Source organism: Saimiri boliviensis, chromosome 14 (assembly GCF_048565385.1).
Source record: "Saimiri boliviensis isolate mSaiBol1 chromosome 14, mSaiBol1.pri, whole genome shotgun sequence".
NCBI lineage: Eukaryota > Metazoa > Chordata > Mammalia > Primates > Cebidae > Saimiri > Saimiri boliviensis.
The window spans coordinates 11,960,721-11,978,814 of NC_133462.1; the positions used below are offsets into that span (position 1 = coordinate 11,960,721).

Sequence of the window (18,094 nt, forward strand, 5' to 3'; positions counted from 1 at the left end):
TCGGGCCTGGCGCGACATCGGCTGTGGGGCTGCGCGGGATCGGGAGTGCGCGCCCGGAGCGGCGCGGAACCCACCCTGGCCCAGCTCCCCGCGCCCTCCCCGGTAACGGCCCCCCTCCAGTGCTCGAAACCTGCGGTGCTGACGGGCGGCTCACTCGGCCTCCCTGTCTGCAAGCCTTCCTCCTAGAGGTCTGTGCCTCCTTGCGAGCCATGGGGGACCAGCCGCCCTACCCTGAGTCCCTTCCCCAGCAGACCCCGAGCCGGAGGAGTTCTCAGGCCTCTGAGAGGCGGCGCAGTCGGGGCCAAGCTCAGCCCCTGGCAGCCGACCCCGAGGAGGGGCGGCAGATGCCTCCAGACGCCCAGCACAACGCCCCGGGCTGGTCACAGAGGCGCAGCCTTTCCCAACAGGAGAGCTTCCCGATGCCCCAGGCCTTCCAGGCTGAGGAAGCCCGGCTGGGTGGCACCGAGTACCCATCCGTGAACTTGGGCTTTCCCTCAGAGTTCCAGCCCCAGCCTTACCCAGACGAAAGCAGGAGCCAGGCTGCCCAGGGCACCACCAGCCTAATACTGCAGCGGTTCCAGCCGGGCCAAGGCGGCCTGTTCCAGCAACTGGACCCCGCCTTCCAGGAGCCCCCGGTCAGCCCCTTGGACCAGTTCAACCTCTACCCGACAGACCAGATCTACGAAAGTGCCCAGCATGGGCCCTACAGAAGAGACGACCCTGCCCTTCAGTTATCGGGCTCTGAGCTGGGCTTCCCGCAATACAGCGCGGAAGTGCCGGAGCCAGAGCCGCTGGAGCTGGCCGTGCAGAACGCCAAGGCCTACCTGCTGCAGACCAGCATCAACTGCGACCTCAGCCTGTGAGCAGGGGCCAGGAGTGGGGCCGGTGGGGGACCCAGGCAGGGAGGGGCCCCAGCCAAGGCCCTGCCTCAGTCAGTCACACAAGGGATGTCCCTCATGGAAAACCAGTGACTGCTCCAGGCCTCTAGTTGAGCTAGGAGTTGGAATCAATGGCACCAACAGCTAGCATTTACTAATCAGACGTGTGCTGCCACTGCACACACTCACACCTAATTCTCAGCTGAGATGAGCACATCTGCTCATCCTGCTTTACAGAGGAGGAGATAGACACACAAGTTGGGTTGCTTACCCAAAACCACACAGCTAGGATGTGGCAGTCAGGGTTCCAGAACACGTTGACTTGGCTCCCCAGGCCCTCTTCCTTTATTTATTTATTTTTTTTCAGACATAGTCTCACTCTGTCCTCCAGGCTGGAGTGCAGTGGCACAATCTTGGCTCACTGCAAGCTCCGCCTCCTGGGTCCAAGTGTTTTCTCCTGCCTCAGCGTCCCCAGTAGCTGGGATTACAGGCGCACTCCACCACATCCAGCTAATTTTTGTAGTTTTAGTAGAGACAAGGTTTCACCATGTTGCCCAGGCTAGTCTTGAACTCTTGACCTCAAGCGATCTCCCTGTTTCAGCCTCCCGAAGTGCTGGGATTACAGACATAAACCATCACACCCAGCCCAACTCCCAAGACTCTCTTCTTATCCAGCAACGAAACCTCCCTGCCTGAAGACACTTGCCAAAGCCACTTAGCTGCAGTCACAGTGCACCGCTCTCAGCCTCCGTGAGGTACCCAGGAAGCTCTCATTCTAGGGGAGTGGACAAGAAACAGAAAAACGGATAAACTGAAGTCAAGGGGGGCTCAAGTGAAAAATCAGGGAAGCTAAGAGGGCTGGGAACACATGTGAAATAGTGTGGGTCTGGCCAGGCGCGGTGGCTCATATCTGTTATCCCAGCACTTTGAGAGGCCAAAGCAGGCGAATCACCTGAGGTCAGGAGTTCGAGACCAGCCTGGCCAACATGGCAAAACCCTATCTCTACTAAAAAATACAAAAATCGCTTGCCGGGCGCGGTGGCTCAAGCCTGTAATCCCAGCACTTTGGGAGGCTGAGGCGGGTGGATCACGAGGTCGAGAGATCGAGACCATCCTGGTCAACATGGTGAAACCCCGTCTCTACTAAAAATACAAAAAATTAGCTGGGCATGGTGGCGCGTGCCTGTAATCCCAGCTACTCAGGAGGCTGAGGCAGGAGAATTGCCTGAACCTAGGAGGCGGAGGTTGCGGTGAGCCGAGATCGCGTCATTGCACTCCAGCCTGGGTAACAAGAGTGAAACTCCGTCTCAAAAAAAAAAAAAAAAAAAAAAATACAAAAATCATCAGGATGTGGTAGCATGGGGCGGTAATCCCCGCTACGTGGGAGGTTGAGACAGGAGAATCGCTTAAACTCAGGAGGCGAAGGTTGCAGTGAGCCAAGATCATGCTGCTGCACTTCAGCCTGGTCAACAGAGTGAGACTCCATCTCAAAAAAATAGTATGGGTCAGGGAAAGCCTCTCCAAGGAGGTGACATTTCATTAGGGCCCCAAAGGAGGCGAGGGAGGGCACCTTGCAGATAACTGAAGGAAGAGTGAACCAGGCAGAGCACATGGCAAATGCAAAGGCTCTCAGGCTTGCTGTCTTTGAGGAGCAGTAAGGAGGGGCAGATATGTCTGGAACCAAGGGAGGAAGAGGGAGAATCGGGAGAAGTGAGGTTGATGAAGTCATGGTTCTTGTTAAACACAAAGCTTGGCCCCATCCCTCCAATGCTCAGCACCTGCTATGGCTCCCCTTTGCCCACAGTGGGAAGCTCAGACTCCTCTCCACAGCCTTCAAGGCACCTGGCCTGAACCATTTAACACCCTGCTCGTGCCTGTAATCCTAGCACATTGGGAGGCCAAGGTGGATGGATCACTCAAGGTCAGGAGTTTGAGACCTGCCTGGTCAACATGATGAAATCCCATTTCTACTAAAAAGTTTTCAAAATAGCCAGGCATGGTGGCGCATGTCTGTAATCCCAGGTACTCAGAGGCTGAGGCAGGAGAATCGCTTGAACCCAGGAGGCGGAGGCTGCACCAAGCTGAGGTCATGCAACTGCACTCCAACCTCTCAAAAATAAATAAATCAAGTTGCAAGCCCTCTTCCATCCCTGGCACCCCAGGCCCCATTCTCTACTTTATGTGTCACCCTAGAAATTACCACCCCATGCCTGACACACTATATATATTTCGCTTGTTTGTTTAATGCCAGTCTCCTTCATAAGAATGTCAGCTGGGCGCAGTGGCTCACGCCTGTAATCCCAGGACTTTGGGAGGTAAGCAGATCACAAGGTCAAGAGTTAAAGACCAGCCTGACCAACATGGTTGAAACCCCATCTCTACTAAAAATTAAACATTAGCCAGGCGTGGTGGCGCACACCTGTAATCCCAGCTGCTCAGGAGGCTGAGGCAGGAGAATTGCTTAAACCCAGGAGGCGGAGGTTGCAGTGAGCCAAGATGGTGCCACTGCACTCCAGCCTGGGTGACAGAGCGAGACTCCATCTCAAAAACAAAGAAAAAAGAAAAAAAAAAAAAGCTACACCTGGGCAGGGACCTTTCTGTTCCCTACTGTGTCCCCAGCAGCAGGCACAAGGCCAGGCACAGGGCAGCTAGCTCAGTGAGCTGAGTGAGTGATGTCCCCCTCCTCCCACTCCTCCTGCGGGAGGCAGGTATGAGCACCTGGTGAACCTGCTGACCAAGATCCTGAACCAGCGGCCCGAGGACCCCTTGTCAGTCCTGGAGTCGCTGAACCGCACCACGCAGTGGGAGTGGTTCCACCCCAAGCTGGACACGCTGCGGGACGACCCAGAGATGCAGCCCACCTACGAGATGGCAGAGAAGCAGAAGGCGCTGTTCACCCGGGGTGGAGGCAGCGCCGAAGGCGAACAGGAGATGGAGGAGGAGGTGGTGAGTGAGCCAGGCAGGAGAGGCGGGCGGCGGGATGGGGGCAGGGCCCAAGCTTACTTAACGCAAACGACAGCATTCCACAATCCGGCCACAAAACAACTTCAGTCTTGGCCGGGTGGGGTGGCTCAGGCCTGTAATCCCAGCACTCTGGGAGGCTGAGGCAGGCGGATCACGAGGTCAGGAGTTCGAGACCAGGCTGGCTAACATGGTGAAACCCTGCTTCTACTAAAAATACAAAAATTAGGCGTGGTGGCGGGTGCCTGTAATCCCAGCTACTCAGGAGGCTGAGGCAGGAGAATCGCTTGAACCTGGGAGGCAGATGTTGCAGTGAGCCGATACCGAGGCACTGCGCTCCAGCCTGGGCGTCAGAGGAGACTTTGCCTAAAAAATTAATAATGGGCACAGTGGCTCACACCTGTAATCCCAACACTTTGGGAGACCGAGGCAGGCAGATCACGAGGTCCAGAGATCAGACCATCCTGGCCAAAATGGTGAAACGTGGTCTCTACTAAAAATACAAAAATTAGCTGGGCATGGTGGTGTGCGCCTGTAGTCCCAGCTATTAGGGAGGCTGAGACAGGAGAATTGCTTGAACCTGGGAGGTGGAGGTTGCAGTGAGCCAAGATTGCTCCACTGCTGGCAACAGAGTGAGACTCTGTCTCAATAAATAAATAAATACATATAAACTAATTAATTCAATTAAAAATCATAGGTCAAAAATACTTTAACACCGTGAAAAACCCACCCTAACGTTGAAAAATCTAAGTCAAATTATCTTAAGTCTGGGACTGTCTGTATTTAATTTCACAATCCCAAAATCAGATAATGCTTAAAATTTGGGTCAAGCGTTCTTTCACTTGTTCAACAATCTTTTGTTGTGGACTCTATGATAATTCTGACACCTGCTTGGTCCCCTGCTAAGAGCTTCCGGAGTGTGCTCTCATTTCACCCTGTTACCCAAGCACCAGCCACGCAGGCTACGTGCTGCTACTCTCTGCACACAGAGCCAATCACTGAGACATTCAGAATTGCCAGCTAGAGAGGTTTGTTTTTTTTTTCTTTTTAAAAAAATTTTAATTAATTAAGTCGGGGCCGGGCACAATGGCTCATGCTTGTAATCCTGGCTCTTTGGGAGACCAAGACAGGCGGATCAGAAGGTCAGGAGTTCAAGACCAGCCTGGCCAACATGGTGAAACCCCATCTCTACTAAAAACACAAAAATTAGCCAGGCGTGGTGGCACGTACCTGTAATCCCAGCTACTTGGGAGGCTGAAGCAGGAGAATTGCTTGAACCTGGGAGGCAGAGGTTACAGTGAGCTGAGGTTGTACCACTACATTCCAGCCTAGGTGACAGAGCAAGAGTCTGTCTCAAAACAAATAAATAAAAATAAATAATTGAGATGGGGTCTTGCTATGTTGGCCAGGTTTGTCTTGAACTCTTGGCCTCAAGCCATCCTCCTGCCTCGGCCTCCCCAAGTGTTGGATTACAGGCATGAGCCACCACACCTGGCCAAGAGCTGGAGTTCTTAATTTGGGGTCTGTGGAAGGGCAAAATTGGGGGCTTTGTGGCCTGTGAATGCTTTTAGGAAATGACTCATAAAAAATGGGTGATTTGGCATTTTCTATTTTTTCTTCTGTCTAGTGAGAGGCAAGGCTCTTATTTCTCTCGTTTTCTACATTCCAGACAGCTAGCCAGGACCTTCAACGGCATTTAGGCGATAAACCATTCCTTCCCACCCCACACAGTTTTCAAATGCCTCCCGCACCATCTGTTTCCCCACACAGGGTCCTGCCGGAGTCTCTGCGACACCCAGCCTTCAATCTGTGGATGGCTTTCTGCTCTGAGACCCTCCTGTTTACTGCTGACAGCAGCTCATGCCGGGTGTCACTGTTTTGGTAGCATAAGTCTCCCCATCACTGAACCTCAAGTGCTTGGCTATTCTCACATTTATAATTTTATTTATTTATTTATTTATTTATTTGCAATGGAGTCTCACTCTGTCACCTAGGCTGGAGAGCAGTGAACTCCGCTCACTGCAACCTCCACTTCCCAGGTTCAATGTGATTCTCCTGCCTCAGCCTCCCGAATAGCTGGGATTACAGGTGTATGCCACCACGCCCAGCTAGTTTTTGTATTCTTTGTAGAGACGAGGTTTTCCCATGTTGACCAGCCTGGTGTCGAACTCCTGACCTCAAGTGATCTGCCTGCCTCAGCCTCCCAAAGTGCTAAGATTTCAGGTGTGAGCCACTGCCCCTGGCCTCTCTTGACTCTAGAAGAGTCTGGAAGAGCTAGGCTAGGAAGTGGAGCCTCAGCATTCTCCCCTCTGCCCTATCCGCCCCTGCTGCAGGGAGAGACGCCAGTGCCCAACATCATGGAGACTGCCTTCTACTTCGAGCAGGCTGGCGTGGGCCTGAGCACCGACGAGAGCTTCCGCATTTTCCTGGCCCTGAAGCAGCTGGTGGAGCAGCAGCCCATCCACACCTGTCGCTTCTGGGGCAAGATCCTGGGAATCAACCGCAGCTACCTGGTGGCTGAGGTGGAATTCCGGGAGGGCGAGGAAGAGGTGGAGGAGGAGGAGGTTGAGGAGGTGATGGAGGGCGCCGAGATCCTGGAGGCGCACGGTGAGGAGGAGGGCGAGGAGGACGAGGAGAAGGCCGTGGACTTCATCCCTAAGCCCACGTGGAAGCCGCCACCTGTGATCCCCAAGGAGGAGAGCCGCTCCGGCGCCAACAAGTATCTATACTTTGTGTGCAACGAGCCGGGCCTGCCGTGGACGCGCCTGCCCCACGTCACACCGGCCCAGATCGTCAGTGCCCGAAAGATCAAGAAGTTCTTCACAGGCTACCTGGACGCACCGGTTGTCAGCTACCCACCCTTCCCCGGCAACGAGGCCAACTACCTTCGGGCCCAGATCGCCCGCATATCGGCCGGCACTCAGATCAGCCCGCTAGGCTTCTACCAGTTTAGCGAGGAGGAGGGCGATGAGGAGGAGGAAGGTGGTGCTGGGCGCGACTCCTACGAGGAGAACCCCGACTTCGAGGGCATCCCCGTGCTGGAGCTGATCGACTCCATGGCCAACTGGGTGCATCACACACAGCACATCCTGCCGCAGGTGAGCGCCGGGAGCCTGGGCGTGACCATGCAGTACTGATGTCAGGCTGGGCGTCGTGGCTCATGCCTGTAATCTCAGCACTTTGGGAGGCCGAGGTGGGAGGATCAAGGTCAGGAGTTCGAGACCAGCCTGGCCAACATGGTGAAACCCCGTCTCCAATAAAAATACAAAAATTAACTAGGTGTGGTGGCAGGCACCTGTAGTCCCAGCTACTCGGGAGGCTGAGGCAGGAGAATTGCTTGAACCCGGGAGATGGAGGTTGCAGTGAGCCGAGATGTCACCACTACACTCCAGACTGGCAGAACAAGACTCCATCTCAAAAATAAAAATAAAAATAAAATACTTACATCAAGTTCCCACTCTCTGCTAGGCATTGTGCCAACTAATATTCATTTGTTCGATCATTCATTCGTTCATTCGTTCGTTCATTCATTCATTCATTCATCGATTTATTCATTCATTGGTTCAACAGATATTGGTGGATAATCCCATCAGAAACCTCTCGGGACAGATGCATTTTTTTCCCTTTTTTCTCTTTTGGAGAAGGAGTCTCACTCTCGCCCAGGATGGAGGGCAGTGGCGTGATCACGGCTCTCTGCAAACTTCTCCTCCTGGGTTCAAGCAATTTTCCTGCCTCAGCCTCCCACGTAGCTGGGACTACAGGGGCACGCTGGCATATCTGGCTAATTTTTTTTGTATTCTAGTAGAGACGGGGTTTCACTGTGTGGCCCAGGCTGGTCTCAAACTCCTGAGTTCAGGCAATCTACCTACCTCAGCCTCCCAAAGTTATAAGCATGAGCCACGGCTCCTGGTCCATTTTTTTTTCTTTTAAGACAGTCTTGTTCCATCACTCAGGCTGGAATGTAGTGATGTGATCATAACTCACTGCTCCTTTGACCTCCCGGGCTCAAGTAATCCTCCTGCCTCAGCCTCCAGAGTAGCTGGGACCAGAGGCATGTACTGTCACCACTAATTCTTTTTAATAGTCAGGGTCCCACTGTGTTGCCCAGGCTGGTCTCAAACTCCTGGGCTCTTTCCACCTTCCAAAGCAATCCCTGTGCCTTGGCCTCCCAAAGTGCTGGGATTACTGGTGCTAGCCATCAAGCTCGGCTTCTACATTGTTTTGCTGAATCCAAGTAAGTCATTTTGAGATGAGCACAACCATCATTCCCATTTCAGAGTTGATGACACAGAAATTGGCTATCGCTTACACTTATGTTCATCCATTTGTTCAGCAAACATTTATTGGCTCTTGGGCTGGGTGAGACGGCTCACACCTGTAATCCCAGCACTTTGGGAGGCTGAGACGAGTGGATCACTGCAGGTAGGTGTTTGAGAACAGCCTGACCAACATGACGAAACACCGTCTCTACTAAAAATGCAAAGTTAGCCTGTAATCCCAGCTACTCAGAAGGCTGAGGCAGGAGAATGGCTTGCACCCACCACTGCGCTCAGCCTGGGCAACAAGAGGAAAACTCTGTCTCAAAAAAAAAAAAAAAAAAATGCTGGGCATAGTGGTTTGCACCTATGGTCCCAGCTATTCGAGAGTCTAAGGCAGGAGAATTGCCTAAAACTGGAGGGTGGAGGTTGCAGTGAGCTGAGATCGTGCCACCGCCCTCCAGCCTGGGCAATACAGTGATACTCTTGTCTCAAAACAAACAAACAAACAAAAACATTTATTGGCTCTTGGGTATCTCATGTAACTCAACAACAATCCAATGAGAGAGGCATCCACGACACTCCCACTTCACAGATGAGCAGACAGGAGATCCTATGGACTGCCCAATGTCAGCTGCACAAGGGGGAAGCCTTTGGGGATCTCTTCAAGGCTGTATGCCCAGTACACAGAGCAGTGCTTGTGTAGAGTACATTAGATAGATGTTAAAGAATAAACAAGTGGGCCGGGCACGGTGGCTCACACCTGTAATCTCAGCACTTTGGAAGGCTGAGGTGGATGGATCACTTGAGGTCAGGAGTTCAAGACCAGCCTGGCCAACATGGTGAAACCCCGTTTCTACTAAAAATACAAAAATTAACAGGGCATGGCTGGGTGCGGTGGCTCATGCCTATAATCCCAGCACTTTGGGAGGCCGAGGAAGGTAGATCACGAGGTCAAAAGATTGAGACCATCCTTGTCAACATGGCAAAACCCTGTCTCTACTAAAATACAAAAATTAGCTGGTGTGGTGGCACGTGCCTGTAGTCTCAGGAACTCAGGAGGCTGAGGCAGGAGAATAGCTTGAATCTGGGAGGCAGAGGTTGCGGTGAGCTGAGATCATGCCACTGCACTCCAGCCTGGGCAGCAGAGTGAGACTCTGTCTCAATTAAAAAAAAAAAAAAAAAAAGCCGGGCCCGGTGGCTCAAGCCTGTAATCCCAGCACTTTGGGAGGCCGAGGCGGGTGGATCACGAGGTCAAGAGATCGAGACCATCCCGGTCAACATAGTGAAACCCCGTCTCTACTAAAAATACAAAAAATTAGCTGGGCATGGTGGCACGTGCCTGTAATCCCAGCTACTCAGGAGGCTGAGGCAGGAGAATTGCCTGAACCCAGGAGGCGGAGGTTGCAGTGAGATCATGCCATTGCACTCCAGCCTGGGTAACAAGAGCGAAACAACTCTGTCTCAAAAAAAAAAAAAAAAAAGGAATCAGTGAGTGAATGAATACGTGAATAAGGGTCGCACAGTCAGTAGTCCTCAATATAGCAGCTCCGTTAGCCCGTTTCCCACCTCCCGTTAACCGTGCAGCTAAATCTTGCCCTCTTGCCCATGCCTGGGTCTCTGAGGACAGGGCCATGCTTTAGTCCCATTGGGCTTTCACCTCCCCACAGGGTGCAGGCTGGGCTCCGTGCACTGGGGCATTACCTGAGCTTCCCCCCACCCCCAGGGCCGCTGCACTTGGGTGAACCCTTCCCAGAAGACAGAGGAGGAGGAGGACCTGGGAGAGGAGGAAGAGAAGGCGGATGAGGGACCGGAGGAGGTGGAGCAGGAGGTGGGCCCCCCACTGCTAACACCACTTTCAGAAGATGCAGGTAAGAAGCGTTCTCAGACTGCACACCACTGGCCAGGAAGGGCTGGTAAGAAAGGGAGGGGCAGCTGGACTGCTGGGGTCCATCTCTCCTGTCCTTCCCTCCCAGCCTCAGAGGCTCAGCTACAAAATGGGCACGATCACAGTGCCCCCCCGCCCTGCCCCATCAGGAGGTTCTGGGAACATGTCCATAGACATGTGGCAGTGGCTCAGACCTTAGGATATGGCCTTTTGAGCCCTGCATGGGCCTGAAGGAAGGGAGATGTTGGGGAACCCTCCCTAAAGACTGGAGCTGGATTGGATCACAAGGTCAGGCATTCAAGACCAGCCTGGCCAACATAGTGAAACCCCATCTTTACTAAAAACACAAAAAATTAGCCAGGTGTCGTGGCAGGCCCCTGTTATCCCAGCTACTCTGGAAGCTGAGGCAGGAGAATCGCTTGAACCTGGGAGGTGGAGGTTGCACTGAGCTGAGATCGCGCCACTGCACCTCCAGCCCAGGCAACACTGTGAGACTTTGTCTCAGGGGGGAAAAAAAAAAAAAAAGACTGGAGCTGGGTGTGTGTGTATTGTTGTCGCTGTTGTTGTTGTTTTGAGACGAAGTCTGGCTCTGTTGCCCAAACTGGGGTACAGTGGTGCAATCTCAGGCTCACTGCAACCTCAACCTCCCGGGTTCAAGCGATTCTCCTGTCTCAGCCTTCTGAGTAGCTGAGATTGCAGGTGCACACTACCACACCCAGATAATTTTTGTATTTTTAGCAGAGACAGGGTTTCACCATGTTGGCCAGGCTGGTCTCGACCTCCTAACCTCAAGTGATCCACCTTCCTCAGCCTCCCAAAGTGCTGGGATTATAGGCATGAGCCTCTGTGCCCAATCTGGAGCTGGATTTTGGATGAATGGACAGGAATTTCCTAAGGTTGGGGCCTCAGGCACCCACAGAGTAGTGGAGAGAGAGGCTAGGAGTGGGTAAGGGTACAAGTCCTGGATTTGAAACTAGATCCTGCCAGCCTGTGCCCTCTGCACCCTGGTCCAAACCGATGGCCAGCCCAGGAATGGAATCACAGCGGCTCCCCAGTCTGGGGGCCCTGCTGGGTGCCAAGCACTGCAGCGGATGTGCTGCAGACACTGTCACCAGGCCTCAATGGCCACCCTCCAACAGAGGCCGGGTGAACCTCCCCATTTTCTGGGTGCAACTACTGAGGCTCAGACAGGTGAACTGGCTTCCTGGGGCCACATAGAGAGTGGTCCAGGCTGGGCACGGTGGCTCACATCTATAATCCTAACACTTCAGGAGGCCAGAGTGGGTGGATCACCTGAGGTCAGGAGTTTGAGACCAGCCTGGCCAACATGGTGAAATCCCGTCTCTACTAAAAATACAAAAAAAATTAGCCAGGCATGGTGACATGTACCTGTAATCCCAGATACTCAGGAGGCTAAGGCAGGAGGATTGCTTGAACCCGGGAGGCGGAGGTTGCAGTGAGTTGAGCTCATGCCACTGCACTCCAGTCTGGGCAACAGAGCAAGACTCTGTCTCAAAAAAAAAAAAAAAAAAAAAAAAAAAAAGGAGAGAGAGAGAGAGAGTGGTCTGCAGCCAGGGTTCAAACACCGCAGCCGGAGCTATCGGTTGCTGTGGTTTCCTTCATAACCCTCCAGGCCTCCCTCATTGCTGCCTGCCCTCCTATGGGGCGCAGTGCAGGGCCTGGGGCCTCCCTGACCCTGCCGTCCCTCTCTGCTGCCTCTCCACCACAGAAATCATGCACCTGTCACCCTGGACCACGCGCGTGTCCTGCAGCCTCTGCCCACAGTACTCCGTGGCTGTCGTGCGCTCCAACCTCTGGCCCGGGGCCTTTGCCTATGCCAGCGGCAAGTAGGTGTTCTCCCAGCCCCTCCCAGCGGGGCGATCCCTTAGGACTTCTTCGAGCCCTGGTTGGGCAGGGCACCTCGCCAGGGTGGGCAGAGATGGGGAGGGCCCCCTTCAGGAAGCCCCCAGGACTGACCCCCTCACAGCTCCTAGGAGTTTCACGGGTGTTGGGAACCAGTCCAGCCCTGTTCGTGGGTGCCTTGTGTCCCGGCAGTGACGAGGGAGTGAGAAAAACAAAGACACAAGAATAGACTTTTACAGCATGGGTCCAGGGGTCCAACGCACTCTCGCACGGTGATCCACGTTAGCACGGAACTCCCACCCAGCTCCGCACTCTCCACAGTCCCTTCAGCCTTCCTCACCAGGCACCTGGCCACCGCCTGCTCCGCTGCGAAACGGGGTTTGCAGTTGGCGGTGGGCGCACCTACCAGCTCTGTCCACCAGATGGCGTGACGACTTTTCCTAGAATTTCCTTTTTAATTTCAGTGCGAACCAGGGCTATTCTCTCCAATATGAATCACAGCCATGGTGGGATTGCACGTAATCTGGATACTTTAACACATTCCTGGCATTTTTTTTTTTTTTTTTTTTTTTGCTTTCTCTGGAAGCTGGGAAGAGGCATGTTTGCTTTTGCCAACTCCCTTCTTCTGGCCATACCTCAATATGCCAACATCCCTCTGAAAGCAAAAGATCCAAACTTGAGGCCCCACTTGTTCATCCATCCTCTGCCCCACCCACCTACCCGCTCTTCTGTTCTCCACCCAATCTGTGTCCATCCATTGTTGCATTGTTTTTCTTTCTTTCTTTTCTTTTCTTTCTTTCTTTTTTCTTTTTTTTTTTTTGAGATGGTGTCTCTGTCACCTAGGCTGGAGTGCAGTGGTGCAATCTCAGCTCACTGTAACCCCCACCTCCCAGGTTCAAGCGATTCTCCTGCCTCAGCCTCTTGAGTAGCTGGGATTCCAGGTGCCTGCCACCACGCCCAGCTAATGCTGTATTTTTTGGTAGAGATGAAGTTTTGCCATGTTAGCCAGGCTAGTCTCGAACTCTTGACCTCAGGTGATCCACCTGCTTTTACCCACCTTAGCCTCCCAAAGTGCTGGGAATACAGGCATAAGCCACCACACCCGGCCAAATATTGTGTCTTGAGGGGATCAGGGAAGAATTCCTGGGAAAAGCAGTTTTTCTTTTTCCCATTACCTCTTTCTTAGGGAAAGGAAGAGATAATGGGGAAAAGCAGGCAGAAGGAACATCCTAGACCAGAGTTTCCCAACTGTGAGTGCGTGGCAATCCCCTGGGAATCAGGTTTGGATGCAGATTCTGGTCCCATGGGTCTGCGACAGAGCCTGAGGTCTGCGTTTCTGACAAGCTCCCAGGTGTAGTCGAGGCTACTGATTCAAGGGCCACCTGAACCAGGACAGGTAGGGAGTGCAAGGCTTCCAAAGAAGCTGTGCCTTTGAAGGCTCCAAGGAAGTCCTGGAGGAAAACAATTCCTCCAGAAAAGCAAGAATGTAAAAATAAGGTCAAACGCAAATGGCTCCTCCATGCAAACTCCACATCCTGCCCTACCTTGCTTCTTGCTCTTTCTCCTCCTACTTCTCTCTGTCCCTTTTTTTTTTTTTTTCTTGAGATGAAGTCTCACCCTGTTGCCCAGGCTGGAGTGCAGTGGCACGATCTCAACTCACTGCAACCTCCGCCTCCTGGGTTCAAGCAGTCCTCCTGCCTCAGCCCCCTTAGTAACCGGGATTACAGGCATGTGCCACCACGCCCGGCTAATTTTTGTGTTTTTTTGTTTGTTTGTTTTTTGTTTTTGAGACAGAGTTTCGCTCTTGTTACCCAGGCTGGAGTGTAGTGGCACGATCTCGGCTCACCGCAACCTCCACCTCCTGGGTTCAAGCAATTCTCCTGCCTCAGCCTCCTGAGTAGCTGGGATTACAGGCACGCGCCACCCTGCCCAGCTAATTTTTGTATTTTTAGTAGAGACGGGGTTTCACCATGTTGACCAGGATGGTCTCGATCTCTTGACCCCGTGATCCACCCACCTCGGCCTCCCAAAGTGCTGGGATTACAGGCTTGAGCCACCGCGCCCGGCCTTAATTTTTGTATTTTTAATAGAGACAGGGTTTCTCCATGTTGGCCACTCCTGACCTCAGGTGATCCACCTACCTTAGCCTCCCAAAGTGTTGCGATTACAGGCCCGAGACACCGCGACTGGCCCTCTCTGCCTCTTTATTGGCCTCTGTCTCCCTCTCTCTCTACCTGTTAGTCCCCTCCCTTTCCTCTCATTTATTCCTCTTTCCTTCTCTAGTTAAAATTCTGCAGAAAGGTTGAATTGGCTGGGTTAAGACTGGGCGCTTACCTCCTTGTTCATTATCAATCTCCTCTTACCGGAATGTAAGCACAATAAGAGGGAGTTGTTTTTGTTTTTCGTTTTTTTGTTTTAATAAGATGGGGTTTCACCATAATGGCCAGGCTGGTCTTGAACTCTTGACCTCAGGTGATCCACCCACCTCGGCCTCCCAAAGTGCCAGGATTACAGGCATGAGCCACCACACCCAGACTTCTTTTTTTTTTTTTTTTTTTGAGATGGAGTTTCGCACGTTACCCAGGCTGGAGTGCAATGGCACGATCTCGGCTCACCGCAACCTCTGCCTCCTGGGTTCAGGCAATTCTCCTGCCTCAACCTCCTGAGTAGCTGGGATTACAAGCATGAACCACCATGCCCAGCTAATTTTTTTTTTTTTTTTTTTTTTTTGAGACGGAGTTTCGCTCTTGTTGCCCAGGCTGGAGTGCAATCGCGCGATCTCGGCTCACTGCAACCTCCGCCTCCCGGGCTCAGGCAATTCTCCTGCCTCAGCCTCCTAAGTAGCTGGGATTACAGGCACGTGCCACCATGCCCAGCTAGTTTTTTGTATTTTTAGTAGAGACGGGGTTTCACTATGTTGACCAGGATGGTCTCGATCTCTCGACCTCATGATCCACCCGCCTCAGCCTCCCAAACTGCTGGGATTACAGGCATGAGCCACCGCGCCCGGCAAATTTTTTGTATTTTTAGTAGAGACGGGGTTTCACCATGTGACCAGGATGGTCTCGATCTCTTGACCTCGTGATCCACCCGCCTCAGCCTCCCAAAGTGCTGGGATTACAGGCGTGAGCCACCGTGCCCGGCTTTTTTTTTTTTTTTTTTTTTAATGAGCCTTGCTCAGTGGCCCAGACTGGAGTGCAGTGGTGTAATCTCATGATCTCATTCACTGCGGCCTTCACCTCTTGGGTTCAATGATTCTCAAGCCTCAGTCTCCCGAGTACCTGAGACTACAGGCACCCACTACCACACCTAGCTAATTTTTGTATTTTTTGTAGAGATGGGGTCTCACCGTGGTGGTCTCGAGCTCCCGACCTCAGTTGATCCTCCCGCCTCAGTCTCCCAAAGTGTTGGGATTACAGGCCTGAGCTGCTATGCCCGGCAGGGATTTTTGTCTAGTTTGTTTACTGCAGTGTCCCGAGCACCTAGACCATTTTATTCATGTCCCACATAATATGTCCAACACAAATAAAATGTCACAATATAAATAAACTGATATCCAACATGAAATTATGTCTCACATAAATAAGAGCCACATATGGCCGGGCGCGGTGGCTCAAGCCTGTAATCCCAGCACTTTGGGAGGCCGAGGCGGGTGGATCACTAGGTCCAGAGATCGAGACCATCCTGGTCAACATGGTGAAACCCCGTCTCTACTAAAAATACAAAACATTAGCTGGGCATGGTGGTGCGTGCCTGTAATCCCAGCTACTCAGGAGGCTGAGGCAGGAGAATTGCCTGAACCCAGGAGGCGGAGGTTGCGGTGAGCTGAGATCATGCCATTGCACTCCAGCCTGGGTAACAAGAGCAAAACTCCGTCTCAAAAAAAAAAAAAAAAAAAAAGAGATCGAGACCATCCTGGTCAACATGGTGAAACCCCGTCTCTACTAAAAATACAAAAAATTAGCTGGGCATGGTGGCGCGTGCCTGTAATCCCAGCTACTCAGGAGGCTGAGGCAGAAGAATTGCCTGAACCCAGGAGGTGGAGGTTGCGGTGAGCTGAGATCGCGCCATTGCACTCCAGCCTGGGTAACAAGAGTCAAACTCCATCTCAAAAAAAAAAAAGAAGAAGAGCCACATATATAATTTAAAATTTAATTTTTTTTTTTTTTTTTTTTTTTTTGAGACGGAGTTTCGCTCTTGTTGCCCAGGCTGGAGTGCAATGGCATGATCTCGGCTCACCGCAACCTCCGCCTCCTGGGTTCAGGCAATTCTCCTGCCTCAGCTTCCTGAGTAGCTGGGATTACAGGCACACACCACCATGCCCAGCTAATTTTTAGTATTTTTAGTAGAGACGGGGTTTCACCATGTTGACCAGGATGGTCTCGATCTCTTGACCTCGTGATCCACCCACCTCGGCCTCCCAAAGTGCTGGGATTACAGGCTTGAGCCACCGCGCCCGGCTAAAAAATTTTTTATTTACTTATTTCTTGATTTATTTTGAGACACGTTCTCACTCTGTCACCCAGGCTGGAGTGCAGTGGCATGATCATAACTTATCGCAGCCTCAAACTCCTGGGCTCAAGCAGTCCTCCCACCTCAGCCTCCCTGGTAGCTGGAACCATAGGCATGTACCACCACAACTAGGTAATTTTTAAACTCTGGGAGGTGGAGGCGGGCAGATCACTTGATATCAGGGGTTCGAGACCAGCCTGGCCAACGTGGTGAAACCCCCTTTCTACTAAAAATACAAAAATTAGTCCAGGCATGGTTGCTTATGCCTGTAATCCTAGCACTTTGGGAGGATGAGGTGGATAGTTCACTTGCGGTCAGGAGTTTAAGACCAGTCTGGCCAAAATGGTGCAACCCTGTCTATACTAAAAATACGAAAATTAGCTGGGTGAGGTGGTGTGTGCCTGTAGTCCCAGCAACTCGGGAAGCTGAGGCAGGAGAATGGCTTGAACCCAGGAGGCGGAGTTTGCATCCAGCCTGGGTGACACAGAGAAACCCAGTGAGCACATTTCAGTCTGCCACCTTCAACTTTGCCGTCACGCTACGCACACGCTGGGTCCTACCTTTAAAGGAGGTCAAGGCTGGGGCCTTTGAAGGAGAATTTCACAGTGTCTCACTGCCTCTCCAGAAAGTTTGAGAACATCTACATCGGCTGGGGTCACAAGTACAGCCCTGAGAACTTCAACCCGGCCCTGCCAGCCCCCATTCAGCAAGAGTACCCCAGCGGCCCAGCGATCATGGAGATGAGTGACCCCACAGTGGAAGAGGAGCAGGCCTTGAAAGCAGCTCAGGAGCAAGTCCTGGCAGCCACAGAGGAGGAGGAGGAGGGCGAGGAAGAGGAGGAGGGCGAGGACACAGATGACTGAGGCCTTCGATATAGCCACTTTCCCCCAGCAGGTAGATAGCAGATTTCCCCTTGTCAGTAGTTAGTATGGATTATATTTTGACTGTCTGCTTCCTGTCCCCAGAGGGCAGGGACAGAAAAGGAAGGCAATTGCCTCAAATAAAATTCCTCCATGGCATTGTGGATGAGCCATTCATTCCTTTGTTTACTACGTCTGTTGACCTGGACTCCAAGTCAGGGCTGTTGGGCCCTGCAGAGGGCACAGAGGGCACAGACATTGCCTGGCAGAGTCTCTCCCACCTGTTTGGTTTTTGTTGTTGTTTGAGACAGGGTCTCATTCTGTCACCCAGGTTGGAGGACAGTGGCACAATCTCAGATCCCTGCAACCTCGACCTCCCGGGCTCAAGCAGTCCTCCCATCTCAGCCTCCTGAGTGCACATCACCACATACACTAATTTTTTTGAGATGGAATCTCACTCTGTCACCAGGCTGGAGTCCAGTGGCACGATCTCAGCTCACTGCAACCTCCGCCTCCTGGATTGAAGCGATTCTCCTGCCTCAGCCTCTGATGTAGCTGGGACTACAGGCACGTGCCACCACACCCAGCTGATATTTGTAGTTTTTAGTAGAGACGGGGTTTCACCATGTTGGCCAGGATGGTCTCGATCTCTCGACCTTGTGATCTGCCCATCTCGTTGTCCCAAAGTGCTGGGATTACAGGTGTGAGCCACAGTGCCCGGCCCACATTCACTAATTTTTATATTTTTTGTAGAGACAGGGTCCTGAGTAGCTAGGACTCCAGGCACAGGCCACCATGCCCGGCTAAATTTTTTCAAATTTTTGGGGGTCTCGCTATGAGATGGGGTCTCACTATGTTGCCCAAGCTGGTCTTGAA

The 18,094-nt window shown here is 52.4% G+C and overlaps 1 protein-coding gene across 1 annotated transcript; it reads left to right on the plus strand.

The window, feature by feature from the left end:
- The first annotated feature begins 21 nt into the window (after positions 1 to 21).
- Positions 22 to 17,265, plus strand: RSPH6A (radial spoke head 6 homolog A). The gene is made up of 6 exons (XM_039466340.2): positions 22 to 859; positions 3,587 to 3,824; positions 6,173 to 6,937; positions 9,822 to 9,966; positions 11,713 to 11,830; positions 16,984 to 17,265. Exons 1-6 carry the CDS (start codon positions 210 to 212, stop codon positions 17,219 to 17,221), a joined length of 2,154 nt encoding a protein of 717 aa, XP_039322274.1. The 5' UTR covers positions 22 to 209; the 3' UTR covers positions 17,222 to 17,265.
- The last annotated feature ends 829 nt before the right edge of the window (positions 17,266 to 18,094 follow it).